The 24238-nt window shown below is 56.2% G+C and overlaps 1 protein-coding gene across 10 annotated transcripts in view; it reads left to right on the top strand.

Moving 5' to 3' along the window:
* The window catches only part of LOC122172980 (uncharacterized), a 187143-nt gene that overhangs the window by 147822 nt on the left and 15083 nt on the right, over positions 1-24238 (top strand). For 7 of the 10 annotated variants that reach the window (XM_065594097.1, XM_065594091.1, XM_065594096.1 and 4 more), the window contains 2 exons: positions 3469-3780; positions 4709-5062. The exons of 1 other annotated variant lie outside the window; for it this stretch is intronic. In XM_065594097.1, the coding sequence (XP_065450169.1) occupies positions 3469-3780; positions 4709-5062 (666 nt within the window). The remainder of the gene's footprint in view (positions 1-3468; positions 3781-4708; positions 5063-24238) is intronic. 2 more of the 10 variants (XM_065594094.1, XM_065594095.1) reach the window with 2 other exon arrangements.

The raw sequence follows: 24238 nt of genomic DNA, 5'->3' as shown, positions 1-24238 counted from the left end.
AATGAGGCCCAAGTTTGATGCTGCAATAGCCATCAAACAATAAAAAGAAGAACAGGAGTACTTGTGGCACCTTAGAGACTAACAAATTTATTAGAGCATAAGCTTTCGTGGACTACAGCCCACTTCTTCGGATGCATATAGAATGGAACATATATTGAGGAGATATATATACACACATACAGAGAGCATAAACAGGTGGGAGTTGTCTTACCAACTCTGAGAGGCCAATTAATTAAGAGAAAAAAAAAACTTTTGAAGTGATAATCAAGCTAGCCGAGTACAGACAGTTTGATAATAAGTGTGAGAGTACTTACAAGGGGAGATAGTCAATGTCTGTAATGGCTCAGCCATTCCCAGTCCTTATTCATAAGGACTGGGAATGGCTGAGCCATTACAGACATTGACTATCTCCCCTTGTAAGTACTCTCACACTTATTATCAAACTGTCTGTACTCGGCTAGCTTGATTATCACTTCAAAAGTTTTTTTTTTCTCTTAATTAATTGGCCTCTCAGAGTTGGTAAGACAACTCCCACCTGTTTATGCTCTCTGTATGTGTGTATATATATCTCCTCAATATATGTTCCATTCTATATGCATCCGAAGAAGTGGGCTGTAGTCCACGAAAGCTTATGCTCTAATAAATTTGTTAGTCTCTAAGGTGCCACAAGTACTCCTGTTCTTCTTTTTGCGGATACAGACTAACACGGCTGTTACTCTGAAACCAAACAATAAAAGTCACTGAGGTCAGGACCTTCTTAAGCACACACAACAAATAAGATTTTGTAGGAGTACCACAGTTGTTATCCAAGGTTAAGCTGATTTGGACTTAAACTAACATTCAGTTGCTAAAATGTTGTAGAATTCCCTATTTTTTACAGTTGTTCTTAGAGGTTTCTGGGGACCTGAAAGATGGGGCCATACAATTATGGGCCAAGGTCTTACAGGTTATGGGGGCCCAAGAACTACCCTTCAGGGCTTGGGGAAATAGAACCAGAGTGCATAGAGGAAAGTGTGGAATTAATAATAATACAAGCAAATGTACCTAACAATGCAAATGTATCAAGAACAAAAATCAACGACAAAATGATTATTAGAGAACCTGACAAAACAAATAAACCTGATGCACCGGGAACCAAAGTTTTTTGGACACAAGGGGTGATTGATAAGTTGGATGGAGATGGGGGAAGTAGAGAGAGGAAAAGACATTTACCCTGTCTAGTGTAGTATCCCCTCTCTCTCTGGACCCAATGCTAGCACAGGACACCACTAGAGACAGACACAGAACATGCAACACACAACACTGAACACAGACTTTGTTATGACACTATAACCATGGTATTTTATAACTCTTCAGCTGGTACCAGCTCTCCTGATGTTCTGGTTCAGAGCCTGAAAGATAGAAGCTTGGAAACAAATTAGCACAGTGCTTCCACCATGGCAGAACCTGCTTAGTCTCTGCCACAGTGTGTTTGGTACTTGGGGCTGCACAAATGCTAATTAAGTGGTGCATTTTTTGTGAGTGTAAATCCTCCCTTTTTTTTTTTTTCAGTAAAAGGGCGTTAACACTTCATTTAGAAAAAAAATTTCTGTTTTAAAATTTCCAGCCATTTTGCCATGGCCTGGAGATCTGAGGCAGAAGCAGGCACTGTTGTTAACTGTTTCAATGGCATTTTGGCCCTGGGAGGAGGAATTTACCCAAATATCCCCCTTCCCAATCTCCAGAGGGGTCCCAAAGGTCTGCCCCCTTCTGGGGTCTTAAATGTTTCTTCTCCTGATGTTACTGCTGCTGTAAGATTTGAGAGTGCTGTTTTAACTCTCTGTACCCAACCTGTTTTCAGTTTTTCTATCTGTTGCTTGCCTGGGCCCGATCCTGCTTTTTCCAATAAACAGTTCCTTTCCATGGGCACAAGCCTTGTTCCACTACCAATTTAGCAAGGAGGGTGGGCTTTCCAACTAGCCCCCCCCCTTCCTGGTCCCATTCCTTAAACATTTCCTTCAAAATTGTGAAATTACCACAATATTACTTACCAAAAACAAAACAAATAAAACAAACAAACATAAACCACACTACACTGCCCAAACTCCTATATCCTTCAGAGTTTGGTTTAAAAGAACAAGATCTGCATCTTACGTTTTTAACCTACTCTGGGCCAGAGGGAGAGACGCTAAGCTTCCCTCTGTATTGCTCGGTCTGCTACCACCGAGGGTTCATACACCAATTATACAAATCCTTCCCCGGATTAGATCCTTCCCCGGATCAGAGTGAGAAACACTAAGTTCTCCTCTTTAGCTCAGTCTTGCTACGGCTGAGGGTGTATGTACCTTTATAACACAATTTAAACCTAAACTCCTATATCCTTCAGAGTTTGGTTAATCCTTCCCCGGATCAGAGTGAGAAACACTAAGTTCTCCTCTTTAGCTCAGTCATGAACACAATTTAAACCTAAACTCCTATATCCTTCAGAGTTTGGTTAATTAACTGAAAGTTTACACTCTTTTTCCTCTAGTGCCAGGCTTGCTAAAGCTGGCGGTGTGCACACCGGTTTTATAATAACTGTGGATTTTATGCTTGCTCCCCCTTTCGCATTCTCCACCAAAATGTTGTACTTAAAGTACTGCACAGGATCTTTTCAGGGGGAATAAGGCAAAACGCCACATTTATTAGTGATACATGTATTCATTAACACTGTATTATATGCATATAATATATTACACTTACACTCACACACACACACAAACACACTCCGTCTTGTTGTTACCAATTAGTTGCTCCCCTTAACTTCACTGGCCAGGTGAGTTAGATGGGGGAGGGGGTGGAGCCGGGCTTCTGCCGATCCGGATCGATGCTCCCATGTTGACAAGACGAGACCCGGGGTCCTCTGCAAGACACCTCACTTTTATAGCAGCTTTCCTCTTATGCAAATCTAGACCAGATTCAAACTCTGTGGCTGTGTCCATTGGTCCTTTGTGCTGCTTCCTTCTGGGTGTTGTCCCAATGCTGCAAAGAGGGTGTTTCCAAAAGAAGGTGCTTGCTTCTAACCCCTGAGGCCGTCGGTATGTCTGCTTGTCTTTAATGAGCCCACTTGACACGTTTTATTGTCCTTGGGTCTGGCTCCCAGCCCCTCTCCAACAGTTGAGGCTGTCTGGAGGTGCTGCCTTCCATGCCTTGCTCATCCACACCTCATTCATTCAACAGGGCAATTGATTAAGGGGGGGGGGGAGAGCTCTTGTTCTACTGCTAGCAAAAATAAATTTTCTTCTATCTTATTCTATCCTTAGGGGCTATAATATTATACCAAGGGCAATGCAAAGTTTCTAAATGAGGCTTTGATAACAGAGGTCACACGTGGGTAGACCCACCACAAGGTTATATGAAGAGGCACAATGTAAAGTCATATGAAAATTATCAGAGATTGATCTACAGCCTCCGACTGCCCCGTCACTGACGCTCCTGCTGTCTGCTCAGCCCAGCCGCAGGTGTCCGGGATCCAGGTGTTACCCCACTGGGAGCCCCGGGACGAGGTGCCGTTTGCCATCCAGATCCAGAACTTTTACCCCAGGGAGATTCACCGGATCCAGTGGAGCTGTGGTGGGGCAGAGAGCTGGAGAGACGAGAGCCCAGAAATCAGCCAGAACCCGGATCTCACGTTCAGTGCTACCAGCGTCTGGAGAATCCCCAGCCAGAGACTGGCCCGTCCAGAGCGCAACATCCTAGTGTTCATTCAGCAAAGCCCCGAAGGGCCTTCAATCAGGAGAGAGATCAGAGCTGGGGACACAGGTGAGGGGGATCCCTGGCAGGGCCGGCTCAATTGGGCCCCGCGCCAAGAGGGCCCAGCGCTGCAGCTGTCCGCCCCGCCCCCAGCTCACTTCCCCGGCCCCTCCTCCCCTCCTCTGCACGCCCCGCCCCCTCCCCTGCTTCCCACGAATCTCTGATTCGCGGGAAGTCTGAGAGGAAGCAGGGGCGGGCCGGCAGCACGAGGTAAGCTGGGGTGGTGGGGGCGGGAGAAGGGCTCCGGGGAGGCGCGGCCCGTTCCTGCAGACCCCAGCGGCTCTGGCCCGGCTTGGCTCCAGCCCGGCCCCCGGGGCCCGGCTCCCCCCCCCCGTCCCCGTCCCCCCCGCGGCGCGGCGCGGCTCTCCCCGTCCCCCCCGTCCCCGTCCCCCCCCGCGGCGCGGCTCGGCTCTCCCCGTCCCCCCCGTCCCCGTCCCCGCGGCTCGGCTCTCCCCGTCCCCCCCGTCTCCCCCGTCCCCGCGGCTCGGCTCTCCCCCCCGTCCCCCCCGTCCCCGTCCCCGCGGCTCGGCTTTCCCCTCGTCCCCCCCGCGGCGCGGCTCTCCCCTCCCCCCTCCCCCCCCGCGGCGCGGCTCGGCTCTCCCCGCCCCGTCCCCGTCCCCCTGCGGCGCAGCTCGGGTCCCCCCGTCCCCGTCCCCCCCACGGTGCGGCTCGGTCCCCCCCCGCGGCGCGGCTCGGGTCCCCCCGTCTCGTCCCCCCGCGCAGTGCGTCTCGTCCCCCCCGTCCCCGTCCCCCCCGCGGCGCGGCTCGGGTCCTGGGGGCGGGGCTTGCAGCAAGCCCCGCCCCCAGGAATCGGGCCCCGCTCTTGCTAAAGCCGGCCCTGCTCCCTGGGGTCAGATGGGGAATGAGCAGGAATCACTGATGGACCCGTCTCCCCCTTACGGGGCCTGTAACTGTCTCTGGGTGTTTCATTCCCCAGGTCTCCTGCGGCCCCCGGAGGTGTCGGAAATCTCCCAACCCCAGTCAGTGACGGCGGGGGAGGAAATCACCCTGAGCTGCCGCATGACGGGGCATTTCCCCGGGGCGCTGAGTGTGACCTGGCTCAGGAGGGGTCGGGGGGCCGGGGCTGCTGTTCCCCTGCAGGGCTCTGCCGAGTACAGAATCGATCCCGGAGCTCCCCACACACAGGACGGGAAGAGCTTCCAGCAGGAGACGAGACTCAGCTTCACCCCCTCGGTGCAGAGAGACCAGGGGGCCGAGTACGTCTGCCGGGTGGGACACGTCACCCTACAGACCCCCCTGGAGAGACGCAGCCAGGAGCTGCAGGTGACAGGTGAGCCAGCCCTGCTGGATTTATCATCTTGCCCAGACACGTTACCTGGGTAATTTCTCCCCGTTACCCCAGGTCTGCTCCCGACACAGCAGGTGCCGGCCCTGCCCGGGGCTCTCTGGGCCTGAGGGGGGAGGTGGTCTCTCCAGCAGGGAGCGGCCGCACCGTGCGGGAGGATTCCCAGGCAGGGGCCTTAGTGCCTTTGTGCTCTTCTCTCTAGCCCCCACCCCGTGAGAGCCCGGACCCCCAGACGGTCACAGAGCAGAGAGAAGCAGCAGGAGCCCCCAGCAGAGACCAGGTGCCCCTGGAAGATAGAAACAGCCCTGCCCAGCCGGCGTCACAGCCGGTCGTGTGGTGTCAATGGAAAAGAGACAGTCTGTCTAGTCTGATTGTCCTGGTGAAACCCATGTACCGTCGCTGCGCCTGAAGTGTTGAATATTGGCCGTGTGCTTGGATCTCAGCTGTGTTTTGTTCTGGGGATGAGACCCCCACAAGGTGGTTCACATCCCGTCTCGCCAGCCCCTTGTGAATGGACCATTCGACTTGATGGGCCATTAGGAAGAATCAACGCTCCAGAAAACTCTTCCTGACAACACCTCGGACAGCCGGGAGCCAATGGCCATAGGCGCCGACTCTGAGGGTGCTCCGGGGCTGGGGCACCCACAGAGAGAAATTAGCGGGTGCTCAGCACCCACCGGCAGCCAAGCTCCCCCCCGGCCCTCCTGCACCTCTCGCCCACCCACAGCCCCTCGGATCTACTCCTCCCCCTCCCTCCCACCGCCTCCCGCCTGCCGTGAACAGCTGTTTCATGGCGTGCCTGAGGCTCGGGGAGGGAGGGGGAGGAGCGGGGACGGGGCGAACTCAGGGGAGGAGGCGGGAAGAGGAGGGGAAGAGGCGGGGTGGGAAGAGGTGGGGCAGGGGCTTGTGGGAAGGGGTGGAGTGGGAGCAGGGCCTGGGGCAGGAGAGGGGGGTCGAGCATCCCCCGGATAGTGGGGAAGTCGGTGCCTATGCCAATGGCTACCCCGTGATTCAGCAAAACACGTAAGGACATGTGATGTGAACATGTGACCTCGAACGCCATCTTGGTCAGTAACTTTCCATATACGGGGGCTGCGGCTTTGCTTGGGACAGTAAATGTCCACGCACGCGGCAGAGGGTATAAAAGACACCAGAGACCCTCCATTTGCCTCATTCCTGCTCCAGTTCTCTGGACTGTGGATTTACAACTAAAAGGAGCATTTTGAACTTCGTTTGGAAGTTACCAGAGAGACTTTTCCAGCCAGCGTCCATTGCATCGCTGCGACAGAGCTTGCAATCACTTGTATGTACGTGATGTATGAACCATTTATAACTCTCTCTTCTTTTATTAATAAATCTTCCGTTAGCTCACTAAGGACTGGCTGAGAGCGTGGTACTGGGGTAAGATCTGAGATACGAATTGCCCTGGGCATCAGAGTCTGATCCTTTGGGATTGGAAGAACCTCCTGTGTGGTGAACTGGGTTTTCAGTCACCTCTCACTAGATGAGCCCTGTTTGTCTGGCTGGGAGCCAGGGGCTGGGGTGTCTAACGGGGGCTGTGTTTGGCTTCTGGTTAACCAGTGGGGGGCTGCAGACGCTCACTTTGGTACTGGTTGGGTGAATCTAATTAAAGAACAAACTGCCAATCTTTGGGGGGGTGGGTCTGCCCTGCTTCTTGCAGTCTGCCCTGTGTGTGGCATTCTCAGGGTGGTCCCTCCTAGGCACCGCTCGCACGTGGTGAGTTTAGTGAAAGTTGGGAAGGGGGGGAAGAGGGATTTAAAAATGCCCTGACAAAGCCGGGGGCGCCGACCACCCGCAGCAGCACGCTCCCCCAGGGCGGGGAGCTGGAAAGGGAGCCGGCCTCGCACTCACCCTGGTCAGCAGCAGCTCCTGTGTCCCTGGGACTGAGCGGGGCCACGGTGGGACAGGAGTTGCAGCTGCTGGGTGAGTCACGGGCACAGGAAAATCGGACTGTGACTCTCTTCCACCACGACAGACCTGCAGCTGTAACAAGAATCATCAGGGCCAAGTGCGGCTCTCGCTATTTTCCCAGCGCTATTGGCCCCGTCCCCCCGTGTATCGGGTCCCAGGGCCTGTGCTGGGGCGGGGGCAGAAAGACCCAGGGCAGGGCACTGACCAGGCGTAAAGGGGGCAGCAGCCACTGAGGGCAGAGTGACGCCAGTCCAGAGAGCAACGTTCCCACCAGAGCCCCCAGCCGCCGGGCGCCCCCTGCTCTCACCGCACCGTCCAGCGCCCCCAGCTGCCCAGACAGGGACCGTCTAGCCAGGGCGTCTGGAACGACCCACAGCCCGGGGCGTGTGAGCTCCTCGGGGCAGGGCCCATCTCCGAGGGGGCCTGCTCCATGGCTGGGCTCCCAGCACCACCGCAACACACCGAATACGCAGCACGGCTGAGCCACCCAGACACTGCAGAGTCCCCAGCGACCGAGCGACCTGGGGTCCGACTGGAGACGCCGGCGGCATTCACCTCCCAGGGGCCCGGAGGCAGCGCCAGGGACACGAGACCCCAGAGCCCAGCAGAGAAACATCTCAGTGCCTTCTCCCTCCTGCCGGCTGGCACGGGGGCTCCTCGCGGGCACTGCCCGGCTGGGGGATGCCGGGACCCTGGGGGCAGGTGGAGCAGCCGGGCTCCTTCCAGCTCTGGGTCAGGACGCCTGGCGGGGGGCACCGCTGGGGCGGGTGGGTCTGTGGGTGCCAGGGAGGGGCAGGTACCCAATGGCAGGGGCTCAACCCTTATCCCCCAGCCCAGGTGCTGCCCGTACTGCCTCATAAACTCCCTTTCACCCAGACATTCCTCTGAGCCCCAAATCCCCCTCGTTACCTCCTGTGACGGAGCAGGGAGCAGGGCAGATTTGACCTGGGAATGTTGCAGGGGGGTTGCAGTGGGGATGTGGGACTTCCCTTGAAGGAAGCTACCTGAGCTGTAACCTGAGCCAGGAACGGGGGTGGGGAGAATTAACACCTTCTGCCCGGGAGACTGAACAAAGGAGAGGAGCAGCGGGAGGAGTTGGGAGTTTAGTTTCGGTTGGGGCTGGGTGGTGCAACGCAGGGAACCCCAAGCTGGGGTCTAAGCTCCCTGAACCTCCCAGAGGGACCTAATTGAGGGGGTCTGGTCGTACCTACACGCTCTGCTTGAGACTGTGTTCCTGTCCTTAAATAAACCTTCTGCTTTACTGGCTGGTTGAGAGTCGCAGTGAATCTCGGGAAGAGGGGTGCAGGGCCCTGACTCCCCCACAATCCGCAACAACTGGTGGCAGAGGCGGGATCTTCTGCACCCCGTGGACGGCGCTTCCTGCAGTAAGTGACTGGGGAGCAGTAAAACGAAGGGGGATTGACGGGGACCAGGCGCGCTGAAGAGTGAGAGAGAGACGGTTATTACCCCTGGGAGTGTGTGACCAGCGAGAAGGACTTTTGCAGTAACAGGGTCCCCCGGGGGGATCGCAGCGAGTGGTCCCAGGGGCGGAGGAGTCTGCAGCTCGACCCTGGCAGAGAGGTGGTGACCTCGAGAAGGGCTGGCACACTAGGGGTCCCCCTGGGAACTGTGGGGAGCTGTGAGCACACAGGCCGGTGAGTGGCCAGCAGGAAGATGTATGCCAAGCGGCTTAAGAGCGACCTGGTGGAGCTGTGCAAGCAGAGGCGGCTGCGCATTGGGAGGCTCACCAAAGAACAGCTCATTGCCCAGCTGGAGGCGGAAGATCGCGCGAATGAACTGATCCCTGTGTCTCAGGGAAGCAGCCTGGCAAATGCAGCGCAGGCACCAGTGTCTGTCCCAGCTGGGAGTGGTCAGCCCGCTGCTGAGGGCTTCCCGAGATCCCCCCTTCCTATGCCTAGGGGAAGGGTGGGGAGGAGCCCAGCAAATACCGAGGGCGCCAGCAGGGGATCCTCCCGGCGAAGCTCGCCGGCCAGCAGGGGATCCTCCCGGCGACGTTCGGCATCCGGGGAGCGGAATTGGCTGGAATGGGAGAAAGAGCTAAAACTGAGAGAGCTGGAGGATCATGAACGACAGAGACAGCATGAAGAGAGACAGCATCAGCATGAGCGGGAGGAGAATGAGAGACAGCGTCAGCATGACCTGGAACTGGCGAGATTGAAGGGCAGCGAACCCCCGGCTGCGGTGAGTGAGGGGGGACCCAGGACTGCACGGAGCTTTGATAAGTGCATCCTGGCCCCACGCAAGGAGGGGGAGGACATGGATGACTTCCTGGAGGCCTTTGAGACGGCCTGCGAGCTGCACCGGGTTGATCCCGCGGACAGACTCCGGGTCCTTACCCCCTTACTGGACCCCAAAGCCGTGGCATTGTACCGCCAGCTGGGAGAGGCAGAGAAAGGGGACTACCAACTATTCAAAAAGGCCCTGCTACGTGAGTTTGGGCTGACTCCTGAGATGTACCGGGAAAGGTTCCGGAGTCAAGATAAAACCCCTGAGATCTCATATCTGCAACTAGCTGTCCGCATGGAAAGATACGCCAGCAAGTGGGCTGGTGGGGCCCAGACGAAGGAGGACCTGATTAAACTGCTGGTACTGGAGCAACTGTATGAGCGGTGCCCATCCGACCTGAGGCTGTGGTTGGTGGACAGAAAGCCAGAGAACCCGCGACACGCTGGGCAGCTGGCCGATGAGTTTGTAAAGAGCCGGTCAGGGGGTGGCAGGGAGGAGCCCCAAAGGAACAGGCCCGCCGCGATGCAGAGAGAGAGTCACCCTGGGACCTCCCAAAGGGGGAATATGGGGAATCCCCTCCCACGGGGAATGCCCAGCATCAGGGACAACCGACCGGCTCGAGGGGACCCACGGGACCTGAGCTGCTATTACTGCGGCCGAAGAGGCCACGTTCAGGCCCAGTGCCCCAAGCTCAAGGACAGACTGAGCAGACCGAACCCGCACCGGGTTAACTTGGTAGAGGCCCAGACGGACAAGGGGCAGGCTTCCCACGCAAGAGGGGCTGGCAGCTTATCAACTGCTCAAGAGAGAGCAGGGCCCCCGGCCAGCTTCTCTGGGGGGCCAGATGCTCCGGATTCAAAGTTCTCCGTTTACAGGGTTGGCGCGGGGCTGTCCCTGCGGAGCGAGTGCCTTGTTCCCCTGGAGGTGGATGGGAAGAAAGTTTATGGATACTGGGACACGGGCGCAGAGGTGACACTGGCCCGGCCCGAGGTGGTGGCCCCAGATCGGGTGGTGCCCAACACCTTCCTGACCCTGACCGGGGTGGGCGGGACCCCATTCAAGGTTCCCGTAGCGAGGGTACACCTGAAATGGGGGGCCAAGGAGGGCCCCAAGGACGTGGGAGTGCACCACCATTTGCCCACTGAGGTGTTGATGGGGGGGGACCTAGAGGACTGGCCAAGCAGCCCCCAGACCGCCTTAGTCGTGACCCGTAGCCAGAGCCGGCGAGGGGCACTACGCCCTGACCTTGGGAAGGATGTCCCACAGGAGGCACCGAACCCTTCCCGGGTGGGGAGGGAACACCCAAGGACAGGCCGCGGGGTGGCTGGGGCTTCCGACCCAGCCGACGAGAGGGAGCCGGTTCCCATCCCTTCCCCAGCCGCCGAGTTCCAGGCCGAGTTGCAGAAGGACCCCTCCCTGCGGAAGCTAAGGGGCCTGGCTGACCTCAGTGTGGTACAGACCATGAGGAGAGGATGCAAGGAGAGGTTCCTGTGGGAGAAGGGGTTCCTGTACCGAGAGTGGGCTCCCCCAGGGGAAGTGGAGTCGTGGGGGATCAGGAGGCAGCTGGTGGTTCCCCAGAAGTTTTGCCACAAGCTACTGTACCTGGCCCATGACATCCCTCTCGCAGGGCACCAGGGGATCCGGCGCACCAGGCAGAGGCTGCTACAGAACTTTTACTGGCCCGGGGTCTTCACCAACGTCCGGCAGTACTGCCGATCCTGTGACCCCTGCCAGAGGGTGGGGAAGGCCCGGGACAAGGGGAAGGCAGCATTGAGACCTTTGCCCATCATAGAGGAGCCTTTCCAGAAGGTGGCCATGGACATAGTGGGACCTCTCAGCAAGACGACCCGGTCTGGGAAGAAATACATCCTGGTGGTGGTAGATTTCGCCACCCGCTACCCCGAGGCAGTGCCCTTATCGTCCATTGAAGCAGACACTGTGGCGGATGCGCTGCTGACCATTTTCAGCCGAGTGGGGTTCCCCAAGGAAGTCTTGACGGACCAAGGGTCCAACTTCATGTCGGCCCTACTCCGGTGCTTGTGGGAGAGATGTGGGGTCCGGCACAACTGGGCCTCAGCATATCACCCCCAATCCAACGGGCTGGTGGAGAGGTTCAATGGGACGCTAAAAATGATGCTGAAAACATTTATGAATCAGCACCCGCAGGAGTCTACTACAGGCCACCTAACCAGGTGGAAGAGGTGGATGAGGCTTTTTTCAAGCAACTAACAAAATCATCCAAAGCCCAAGATTTGGTGGTGATGGGGGACTTCAACTATCCGGATATATGTTGGGAAAATAACACAGCGGGGCACAGACTATCCAACAAATTCTTGGACTGCATTGGAGACAACTTTTTATTTCAGAAGGTTGAAAAAGCTACTAGGGGGGAAGCTGTTCTAGACTTGATTTTAACAAATAGGGAGGAACTCGTTGAGAATGTGAAAGTAGAAGGCAGCCTGGGTGAAAGTGATCATGAAATCATAGAGTTTGCAATTCTAACGAAGGGTAGAAGGGAGAACAGCAAAATAGAGACAATGGATTTCAGGAAGGCAGATTTCGGTAAGCTCAGAGAGCTGATAGGTAAGGTCCCATGGGAATCAAGACTGAGGGGAAAAACAACTGAGGAGAGTTGGCAGTTTTTCAAAGGGACACTATTAAGGGCCCAAAAGCAAGCTATTCCGCTGGTTAGGAAAGATAGAAAATGTGGCAAAAGACCACCTTGGCTTAACCACGAGATCTTGCACGATCTAAAAAATAAAAAGGAGTCATATAAAAAATGGAAACTAGGACAGATTACAAAGGATGAATATAGGCAAACAACACAGGAATGCAGGGGCAAGATTAGAAAGGCAAAGGCACAAAATGAGCTCAAACTAGCTACGGGAATAAAAGGAAACAAGAAGACTTTTTATCAATACATTAGAAGCAAGAGGAAGACCAAAGACAGGGTAGGCCCACTGCTTAGTGAAGAGGGAGAAACAGTAACAGGAAACTTGGAAATGGCAGAGATGCTTAATGACTTCTTTGTTTCGGTCTTCACTGAGAAGTCTGAAGCAATGCCTAACATAGTGAATGCTAATGGGAAGGGGGTAGGTTTAGCGGATAAAATAAAAAAAGAACAAGTTAAAAATCACTTAGAAAAGTTAGATGCCTGCAAGTCACCCGGGCCTGATGAAATACATCCAAGAATACTCAAGGAGCTAATAGAGGAGGTATCTGAGCCTCTAGCTATTATCTTTGGAAAGTCATGGGAGACGGGAGAGATTCCAGAAGACTGGAAAAGGGCAAATATAGTGCCCATCTATAAAAAGGGAAATAAAAACAACCCAGGTAACTACAGACCAGTTAGTTTAACTTCTGTGCCAGGGAAGATAATGGAGCAAGTAATTAAGGAAATCATCTGCAAACACTTGGAAGGTGGTAAGGTGATAGGGAACAGCCAGCATGGATTTGTGAAGAACAAATCATGTCAAACCAATCTGATAGCTTTCTTTGATAGAATAACGAGCCTTGTGGATAAGGGTGAAGCGGTGGATGTGGTATACCTAGACTTTAGTAAGGCATTTGATACGGTCTCGCATGATATTCTTATCGATAAACTAGGCAAATACAAATTAGATGGGGCTACTATAAGGTGGGTGCATAACTGGCTGGATAACCGTACTCAGAGAGTTGTTATTAATGGTTCCCAATCCTGCTGGAAAGGCGTAACGAGTGGGGTTCCGCAGGGGTCTGTTTTGGGACCGGCTCTGTTCAATATCTTCATCAACGACTTAGATATTGGCATAGAAAGTACGCTTATTAAATTTGCGGATGATACCAAACTGGGAGGGATTGCAACTACTTTGGAGGACAGGGTCATAATTCAAAATGATCTGGACAAATTGGAGAAATGGTCTGAGTTAAACAGGATGAAGTTTAACAAAGACAAATGCAAAGTGCTCCACTTAGGAAGGAAAAATCAGTTTCACACATACAGAATGGGAAAAGACTGTCTAGGAAGGAGTACGGCAGAAAGGGATCTAGGGGTTGTAGTGGACCACAAGCTAAATATGAGTCAACAGTGTGATGCTGTTGCAAAAAAAGCAAACATGATTCTGGGATGCATTAGCAGGTGTGTTGTGAGCAAGACACGAGAAGTCATTCTTCCGCTCTACTCTGCTCTGGTTAGGCCTCAGCTGGAGTATTGTGTCCAGTTCTGGGCGCCGCATTTTAAAAAAGATGTGGAGAAATTGGAAAGGGTCCAAAGAAGAGCAACAAGAATGATTAAAGGTCTTGAGAACATGACCTATGAAGGAAGGCTGAAAGAACTGGGTTTGTTTAGTTTGGAGAAGAGAAGACTGAGAGGGGACATGATAGCAGTTTTCAGGTATCTAAAAGGGTGTCATGAGGAGGAGGGAGAGAACTTGTTCACCTTAGCCTCTAAGGATAGAACCAGAAACAATGGGTTTAAACTGCAGCAAGGGAGGTCTAGGTTGGACATTAGGAAAAAGTTCCTAACTGTCAGGGTGGTTAAACACTGGAACAAATTGCCTAGGGAGGTTGTGGAATCTCCGTCTCTGGAGATATTTAAGAGTAGGTTAGATAAATGTCTATCAGGGATGGTCTAGACAGTATTTGGTCCTGCCATGCGGGCAGGGGACTGGACTCGATGACCTCTCGAGGTCCCTTCCAGTCCTATAATCTATGATTCTATGACTGGGACAAGTACTTACCTCACCTGCTGTTTGCGTACAGGGAGGTACCCCAGGAGTCTACCGGGTTTTCGCCTTTCGAACTGCTATATGGAAGGCGGGTAAGGGGGCCCCTGGACCTGATGAGAGACGAATGGGAGGGGAAGGCCACTCCTGACGGAGAGTCGGTGGTGGAGTATGTCCTGACCTTCCGGGAACGACTTGCCGAGCTCATGGGCCTGGCCAGGGAGAATCTGGCCAGAGCCCAGAGGAAGCAGAAGGTCTGGTATGACCGCACAGCACGGGCCCGCGCCTTCGCCACTGGGGATCAGGTGATGGTCCTCATCCCCGTGAGGAAAAACAAACTCCAGGCCGCCTGGGAAGGGCCCTTCAAGGTTGTCAAGCAGCTAAACGAGGTAAACTATGTGGTGGAGCTGTCGAACCGGGCACACCACCACCGGGTGTACCATGTGAATATGATGAAGCCATATTATGACAGGGGGAATATGGTGTTGGCCGTGTGTGGACAGTGGGAGGGGCAGGGAGATGACCCTTTAGTAGATCTATTCCCTGGGACAAGAGTTGGCTTCCCCCTGGAAGCAATTCCCCTCTCTGATCGGCTAACCCCTGCCCAGCGAGCTGAGATCGGAGGGGTGCTGCATCTGTACCAGCAGCTGTTTTCCAACCAGCCTGGACGCACTAATCTGACTGTCCACTGGGTGCAGACAGGATCGCACCCGCCTATAAAATGCTCCCCCTTCCGAGCCACAGGGAAAACTGCTCAGGACCTGGAAAGAGAGGTCAATGACATGCTGGCTTTGGGGGTGATCCAGCCGTCTTCCAGCCCTTGGGCCTCGCCGGTGGTGCTGGTCCCCAAAAAGGACGGGTCGATCCGGTTCTGTGTGGACTATCGGAAGCTCAATGCCATCACTGTAGCCGATGCCTATCCCATGCCCAGGCCGGACGAGCTCCTAGACAAGCTGGGAGGTGCTCGGTACCTTACCACCATGGATCTTACAAAGGGCTATTGGCAAGTGCCGCTGGATGCAGATGCCAGGCTGAAATCGGCCTTTGTCACCCCTCTGGGGCTCTATGAGTTCCTGACCCTGCCCTTCGGCCTCAAGGGAGCGCCGGCCACCTTCCAGCGCCTGGTGGATCAGCTACTGAGGGGGATGGAGAGTTTTGCCGTGGCGTATATCGATGACATCTGTGTCTTTAGCCAGACCTGGGAGGACCACATATCCCAGGTTAGACAAGTGCTGGACCGACTCCAGAAGGCTGGGCTGACCGTAAAACCGGAGAAGTGCAAGGTGGGGATGGCTGAGGTATCCTACCTAGGCCACCGGGTGGGAAGCGGCTGCCTAAAGCCGGAACCAGCCAAAGTGGAGGTGATCAGAGACTGGCCCGCTCCTCAAACCAAAAAGCAGGTCCAAGCCTTTATTGGGATGGCAGGGTACTATCGGAGGTTCGTGCCCCACTTTAGCGCCATAGCCGCCCCCATCACTGAGCTGTGCAAGAAGGGGAAGCCAGACAAAGTGGTCTGGACCGAGGAGTGCCAGGAGGCTCTCCGGGCGCTGAAGGAGGCTCTGGTCAGTGGCCCAGTTCTGGCAAACCCAGACTTTGACAAGCCCTTTATGGTGTTCACCGACGCCTCAGACACAGGACTGGGGGCGGTGTTAATGCAGGAGGATGAAAAGGGGGAGAGACACCCCATCGTGTACCTGAGCAAGAAGTTGCTACCCCGGGAGCAGAACTACGCGGCCATCGAGAAGGAATGCCTGGCCATGGTGTGGGCCCTCAAGAAACTAGAGCCATATCTCTTTGGGCGTCACTTCACCGTGCACACCGACCACTCTCCCCTGACCTGGCTGCACCAGATGAAAGGAGCCAACGCCAAGCTCCTGAGATGGAGCCTGCTCCTGCAGGATTATGACATGGACGTGGTCCATGTGAAGGGACGTGACAACCTGATAGCGGACGCATTGTCCCGGAGAGGGAGCCCTGAACTTCCCCAGGTCACTGGTCAGAGTGACCCCGCTCAGTTCAGTCTCGAAGGGGGGAGAGATGTGACGGAGCAGGGAGCAGGGCAGATTTGACCTGGGAATGTTGCAGGGGGGTTGCAGTGGGGATGTGGGACTTCCCTTGAAGGAAGCTACCTGAGCTGTAACCTGAGCCAGGAACGGGGGTGGGGAGAATTAACACCTTCTGCCCGGGAGACTGAACAAAGGAGAGGAGCAGCGGGAGGAGTTGGGAGTTTAGTTTCGGTTGGGGCTGGGTGGTGCAACGCAGGGAACCCCAAGCTGGGGTCTAAGCTCCCTGAACCTCCCAGAGGGACCTAATTGAGGGGGTCTGGTCGTACCTACACGCTCTGCTTGAGACTGTGTGCCTGTCCTTAAATAAACCTTCTGCTTTACTGGCTGGTTGAGAGTCGCAGTGAATCTCGGGAAGAGGGGTGCAGGGCCCTAACTCCCCCACAATCCGCAACACCTCCTCCCCCCACATCCCCCCCATCCACAGCCTCCCTCACAGCCCCATACCCCCCCAGCCCCTGAAAACCTCCCCACACACCTATCCTCCCCTCACCCACAGCCTCCCTCACAGCCCCATACCCCCCCAGCCCCTTAAAACCTTCCCACACACCTATCCTCCCCCCATCCGCAGCCTCCCTCACAGCCCCACACCCCCCCAGCCCCTGAAAACCTCAAAGCCTCCAAACTCCCCCTGTCACGCCTGTCCTCCCCCCTCATCCCCCATCCCTTCACTTCCCCTCATAACGCTGCCCTGAACCCTTTTGCCTCCACAGCTCCCCTGACCGGGGGCAGGCTCCCCGCTAGCTCATCGCCCGGCCCTAATTAGTTTCCCAGAAAGCTGGGGCTGGGATTAGCTCATTAGGCTGGGGGAGCCAAGGATTAACGAGCCCCTGGCTGAGACCGGATCGCAAGGCCCAAGACGCAGTGGAACCGGGCGAGCTGCGCCCAGGCCCAGAGAGAGCTCGGGGCAGGAAGCCTGCTCCCCTCTCAGGCCCGGGAAGGGCTGGTGACCGACAGACAGACAGCCGGACGCTGTGAATAGTGGCGCTGCCCGTGGGCCTGACACTGGTGTGGAAGGGACAGAAATCAGCTGCCCAGCGTGGGCACCGAGCCGGGGCCTGAGCCGTGTCTGTGGGGCAGCGAGGGGGAGCAAGCGCCCTGTTCCCCCCAGCTCCAAATCCCCTCTGGGAGTCTGCCCCCGCATAGCCCACCTCCCCTCAGAAATCCCTCCCAGTCCCCCCAGCCCCACAGCTCTGTGTGCCCCCCACAGCCCCAGTGGGTCCTCACAACTCTGACAGCCCCTGTGCCCCATAACCTCCTCCCTGCCCCATTGTCCCTCCATGAGGCCTGTTACCTCTGGCCCCTAACTGACCCCCACAGCCCCCACAACCCCCTTGGCCTCCATAATCCCTGTCAGCTCCATTGTCCCTACCTGACCCCTAGTGCCCCATCACCCCCCATCATCTCATAACCCCCCCACAGCCCATTAACCCTCCTGATTGCCCCCCACAGCCCCAGTTATCAGCCCCACTAAGCCCCATGACACCCCTTGCCCCTGGACCCTCTCCCAGCACCATGTTACCCTCTCAACCCTGAGCCCCATTATCCCCCCATAACCCACCTGCCTCCCAACATCCCTCACCCTCCAAATGCTGCCACTGCCCCCATGACCCCCCCAACCGGCCCCATTATCCCCCAGACCCCTCCCCCACAGCTCTCACCCCCCGTAATCCCCCTTACAGCCAGTAACCCCCACGGCTCCCCCCTGGGCAGTGGCAGTGGGGGAGAGGCAGAGCCAGGCAGGGGTTTAACACTCGGCTGGGTGGCGCGTGGGGAGGATGAGGTGGAGGAGACGCAAGTGTGAGGCTTTGGCTACACGGGCGCTGTACAGCGCTGCAACTTTCTCGCTCAGGGGTGTGAAAAAACGCCCCCCCCCCCCGAGCACAGCAAGTTACAGCGCTGTAACGCGCCCGTGTAAACAGTGCCCCTGCGCTGGGAGCTACGCCCCTCGGGGAGGTGGAGTACCGCAGCGCTGGGAGAGCTCTCTGTGGGGGAGTGAGAGCTCTCTCCCAACGCTGGCGCGCGACCACACTCGCACGTCAAAGCACTGCTGCAGGAGCGCTGTCAAGTTTCGAGTGTAGCCACGGCCTGAGCCGTGTGGCCATTACATCCTCCCCAGCCTGGGGGGAGGGGTTGGGGGGTTTCTGGGCACCCCCAGCCTCCGCCTTGACCCCCCTGCAGCCCGGCTGGACCATCGCTCCTGTCACGCCGGGCTGCTCCCTGATCCCTCCCGCCGTCTCAGCGGGGAGTCTGGGGTTCACATGGGGCCCCTTTGCCTGGGTGCTAACAGGGTCCAGGGGTGCCCTCACCCTGGGGCAGGATGGGCAAGAACAGGTTCACCTCTGCCCGCAGGGCAGCCCCTGACTGACCGGGAGCCCCCCAAGGGAAGAGACGGGGCCTCCTGGGACTCCAGCCTCCCACATACTGGGGCCAAACCCTCCTCTTTCCTCCAGGGGTGAATCCCCAGGGGTGGGTGGGGGAATTCACCCCGCAGCCAGCACAGGGTGGGATGGGGGCTGAGCCCCATAACCATTCCTGGGGGGACCCAGGCCCCCCGACCCCAGGGGATTCACCCCCAGCCCAGCGGGGAGGGAGTCATGGGCAGGGGGCGGGGGGCTGGGCCCTTCCCTCTGGCTGATCCGGCTCAGTGAGTGTCTGGGTGTCACGGGATCAGTAACTGTAAACTCTTATCTCTGCCCTTTGCCCGGTGTTACAGCCGCTCCCTGTGAACCACGGAAAGCGAAAGGGAAGTCGCTACGGGCCCTGCCAGGTGCGGAGATGGCGACTCTGTGGGGACGGAGGGCAGGGACCATGGGTCTGGGGGGACGGAGGGCAGGGACCATGGGGCTGGGGGGTCTCCTCCTCCCCCTCCTCGTCCTCGGAGTGGCCGGTAAGTACAGACCCCCTGGTGTCCTGGGGGAGGGCAGGGCAGGGCCCCGCGGCTCCCCAGCAGAGTGAAGTCCCGGGGACGGGGCCTGGGTACCTGTGGGTCAGTCACTGCCCAGCTCTGCCCGGCCTCAGCAGCCGGAGTGAATGTGGGAAGAAGCCCAGAGCTATTTGCAAAACCTCCCTTTGCTGCATTGTCCTGGCTTGGAGGGACCCCGTGTGGGACGGTTTGGGAAGGAGAAAGGGGGGGGGGGTGTCTAGTAACTGATACACCCAGGGGAGCCAGAGCACAGCCGGCACCTGCCCCAGGTACCCCACCATCTCCCCTCCCTGGGGTACCAGATCCCATCACTGGCTCGTCCATCCCCAGGCAGCGACCTCCCCCCGGCCCAGCCCTGCACCGAGCCCCAGAGCGTGATTTTCTCTTTCCCTGCACAGGTTCCCGGCTGCAGATAGTCACAGATCCCTTCTCCCAGGCCCTGCTGGGCTCTGGGGCGCTGCTGAAATGTCGGTTCGACGTCGGGGGGCCGGTCGATCTGAGCTCCCTGCGGGTTCAGTGGTATCTGTGGGAGGAGAGGATCGCGCAGTACAACCAGGGCAGGGAAGAATCCCAGCCCGGAGCGAGCGTGTCAGAGCAGGAGTTGGAGAACGGGAACGCATCCCTGTCGCTCTCTGGTGTGTCGGTGTCGGATGAGGGGCTGTATAAATGCGTCGTTGGTTACGGTACGGAGCAGCTGCAGGGAGAGACGACCCTCCGTGTGCTCGGTAAGGACAGGAGAAGAGCTCGGACGTTCCCTGGCTGGGAACTGGGGACTGGCTGTTCCTGCGTTGGTCCCACAATCCAGCAGGTGGGAGGAGGGAGTGAGGACTTGTCTACACAGGGTTGCTCTGGTTTAACTAAAGGTGTGAACTGAAGCCAAGTTCAGTAACCCAACACAACCCCCCAGTGGACGCTCTGATTGCAGGCTGTGACCGGTGTACAGCCGTTCTGGGTGAACTGGTAAGTGTCGGGTGTAAGTGACAGTGAAACAGGGAAAGTTAAACCAGTGGCAGGATGTGTAGACGAGGCAGGCGAGGATGCGAACACTGGCCCGGGCAGAGCGAGGCAGTGATGGGTTTCAGACACAGCCGCTCTCCCCCCTGAAGTGTGACTGTGACGCTGGCAGACCAGGTGCCAGCTCATGCCAGGGTCTCCGTGTCTCAGCTGAACACTGATAGATACGGAGCTGGGATCGGCCTGGCTCACCTGTGGGTTAATATTGCTGGGACAGTGAGTCCAGACCGGTCAGCAGCTGTGTCACCACCTGCCCTGTACCCTGGGGAGCCTCCCAGTGCTTCCTGCTGTCGCTTCCACCCTGGGCTCCTGAGAACCAGACCAACAGCCTGCAGGTCACACCCTGAGTGTCTGTGTGTAGCCACAGCCCTGGGCCAGCAGCTCTGACCCCCACAGCCCGTCAGCAAACACCAGCTACGCTCTGGCTTCCACCAGACGTGGTTAGTTAGGGCATGGCTACACTTGCAGCGGTAGAGCTCCTTGGGTTAAACCAGCCTTCGGAAAGCACAGTAGGGAAAGCGCTGCAGTGTGTCCACACAGACAGCTGCAAGTGCACTGGCGTGGCCACATTTGCGGCACTTGCAGCAGCATTGGGAGCGGTGCATTATGGGCAGCTATCCCACAGAGCACCTCTTCCCATTCTGGTGCTGTGGCTTATGGGAAGGGTGGGGGGGGCATTTTGGGTCCTGTCCCAACACCCCATGATGCATCGGTTCGCATCCCAGCAATCCCTCTGCTTCCGTCCACATTTGGCGCCATCTTTCAATGTTTTCTGTACTGCACGCTCTGTCTTCCCTTTCGGTCTGTGGGAATGGAGCCCACGCTGCGGAGTATGCTGACGAGTCTCGCCAGCACGGCACATTTGGCAGTGGAGTTACTGCTTAAGATCCAAACTGACAGTGAGGAGTCTGATGACTCGCATAACGCATACGACACGAGATGGCTTGTGGCATTCACGGACATGCTCAGCACCGTGGAACGCCGCTTTTGGGCTCGGGAAACAAGCACCGAGTGGTGGGATCACATCGTCATGCAAGTCTGGGATGACGAGCAGTGGCTGCAGAACTTTTGGATGAGAAAAGCCACTTTCATGGGACTGTGTGAGGACCTAACCCCCACCCTGCGGCTCAAGCACACGAGATTGAGAGCTGCCCTGCCAGTGGAGAAGCGGGTGGCTATTGCAATCTGGAAGCTGGCAACTCCAGACAGCTACCGGTCGGTCGCAAACCAGATTGGTGTGGGAAAGTCGACCCTTGGAATTGTGTTGATGCAAGTTTGCAAGGCCATTAATCGCATCCTACTCAGAAGAACTGTGACTCTGGGTAACGTGCAGGAAATAGGGAAGGCTTTGCACAAATGGGGTTCCCTAACTGTGGAGGGGCGATAGATGGGACGCACATTCCTATTCTGGCACCACCCCACCTAGGATCCGAGTACGTTAATCGGAAGGGGTATTTCTCTATGGTTCTCCAGGCGCTTGTGGATCACCGAGGGTGTTTCATTGACATTAACACAGGCTGGCCCGGAAAGGTGCATGACACACGCATCTTTCGGAACACTTGGCTGTTCAGGAAGATGCAGGCCGGGACTTTTTTCCCAGAGCAGAAGATCACCATAGGGGAAGTCAAAATGCCCATTGTGATCCTTGGAGATCCCGCTTACCCGTTAATGCCATGGCTCATGAAACCCTACACAGGGAGCCTTGACAGCAGCAAGGAGCCATTCAACAACAGGCTGAGCCGGTGCAGAATGACTGTGGAGTGTGCTTTTGGCTGTTTAAAGGGCCGCTGGCGATCTCTGTATGGGAAGCTGGACTTGGCCGATGACAGCATCCCCGCGGTTATATCCGCGTGCTGTGCCCTCCATAACATTTGGGAAGGGAAGGGTGAAAGATTCACTGAGGCATGGAACTCGGACGTTCAACACCTGGAGGCTGAATTTGAACAGCCAGAGAGCAGGGCTATTAGAGGGGCCCAGCGCGGCTGCAAGGATTAGGGATGCCTTGAGGGAGCAATTTGAGGCTGAAAGCCACCAGTAATGTTTGGTGCCCTGCACGGGAATGAAGAGCAGTGGTTCCAATGTTAGTAGGAATCTGTGTTTGCTACGCTGACTTGCAGTGCCTGTTGCTTTCCTGGGCTAAGGTATCTTTTACTTTATGAAATAATATAGAATGTTTTCAGAGCCAAAAAATCCATTTATTGAAAAGAAAATTCATTTATTGAAAGAAACACAACTGTTTGGGAATCAGAAAGGGCCAGGGGGTGGGGTGAGGGAACCGTACAATCACAGATCTGCGTATGTCCTGTCTGGAGTGCTGTGCAGTGAGTGCTGCACTTCAGGCTGGCTATACTGCATGGTGATGGGGGTTGAGTGCAGTGGGTAAGGGTCGTAGTTTTCAGGGCTGAGTGGTGAAGCTACAGGTGTTGGAGGCAGCTGGTGGTGATAAGAACCCGGATGTTGGGGAAAGTGGGTTGGAGGTGACATGGGGGCACATGGGAAAGAGTTTTGGGACAAGGGCTGTGAGGGGCGGGCAGGCACGGTAGCCTAGCAATGGGAAGGTAGAACCTTTTAAAATTGGGAAAGAAACTTCCCCTTTGTCGGTTGTTCTCTGGGCTGGAGGGACAGAGCAGCCATGCTATAAGCAGCTAAGCCAGGTATGATCATAAATCATCAGATCCCGCCTAGAACTACTTGTCTGAACTCCAAATGTGTACATAGATCAGAATGTTTAGCTAGTTGCGATCAGGGTTATTTCTTTTATTTCTTATTGGCTTGTGGATTCCTCTGTGCTAACCCCTGATGCTTTTGTTTGCTTGTAACCTTTAAGCTGAACCCCCAAGAAAGCTATTTTGGGTGCTTGATTTTTGGAATTGCTCTTTTTAAATCCAGCAAAATGCCAAATTCCAGATGTATTTTCTTTCTTTTGTTTTTAATGAAATTTACCTTTTTTAAGAACAGGATTGGGTGTTTGTGTCCCTAAGAGGGTTGTGCATGTTGTTTGATTAGTTGGTAACCACAGCTAATTTCCTTTGTTTTCTTTCTCAGCTCTTCCCCGGAGGGGGGGTTGAAAGGGCTTGAGGGCACCCCACAGGGAGGAATTCCCGTGTGTGCCTTCCTGGGTCCCAGGGGGTTTTGTTGCATTTGGGTGGTGGCAGCGTTTACCAAGCCAAGGTCAGAGAGAAGCTGTAACCTTGGGAGTTCAATACAAGCCTGAAGTGACCAGTATTAATTTGTAGAGTCCTTGTGGGCCCCCACCTTCTGCACTCGAAGTGCCAGAGTGGGGAATCAGCCTTGACACATGGTCTGTTTCCTGCTTGACCACCGACACTTCCTGTGCATGAGGTGCGCAGGTTGCTGGCCCGAGTGCAGGGAAAGATTCCTGGTGCTGACGGACGCCACCAGCCCCATGTCGCATCAGAGCCACCAGAGTCCTTGGGCAGCCGGGCTGCATCGCTGCACGTCACACCACACACAGGAATTGGTTCCAAGGGAGCAGGGGAGGGTGGAAAACCAAGAGGAGGATCGGCAGATTGTGACCAAGGGGGAAAGAGGAGACACTCCCAGAGCCAGAAGCAGAACTGGGTGTGACCACCAGAGGAAAGAGAACAAGGAGAAATTCAAAGCGTAGAGACGTGTCCAGTTGTTGTCAGGTGCTCAGTGCAGTAGGTGAGAAGAACGTCTTGGAAATCTGAGCTGTGGCAAAGGAACCGGGGTCTGAACAGGACATGTTGGGGGATGGATTCTCGGCCAAATCCTTGGGGAGGTCAAACAGGCCCAAGAGACGCTCCAAAGAAGGCAAACAGCCCTCAGCAGGGACTCAGTGTTAAAAGGACTTCAGCAGGGGCCACAAGGCCAGCGGGACGTCAGGCTGTTATCCTGGAGCAACATCCATACACCTCACTGCAGGACCGGGTGGGCGTCTGGAGACTCGGGCAAGGCTCCCTGGGCGATGATACAATGACACGGGTTCAGAAAACCCTTCACAGATCACTGGAGCCCCAGGTATCCTGGAAAGGAGCTGAAAGAGGAAAGCACGAGTGACCTTCTCAGAGATCCTTCCTGTCCCACAAGCGAGAGGAGAGACGCCGGCAGATACTGGAGGTGCAGCCTGGGTGGTTTCCTAGAGCGCTGGGCCACCATGGGCGACGGGTGAAGCTTCCCCTTGGGGAGGCTAGCCCCTGCCCCGCCTCTTCCAGCCATGGCCCCACCCCTTCTGCCTTTCCCCCGTGGCCCTGCCCCCCGTTTGCTCCTTTCCGGCCCCCCACCCCCATGGCCC

This window comes from Chrysemys picta, chromosome 4, assembly GCF_011386835.1.
Source record: "Chrysemys picta bellii isolate R12L10 chromosome 4, ASM1138683v2, whole genome shotgun sequence".
Lineage (NCBI taxonomy): Eukaryota > Metazoa > Chordata > Testudines > Emydidae > Chrysemys > Chrysemys picta.
This window is presented reverse-complemented; position numbering and strand designations above follow the sequence as displayed.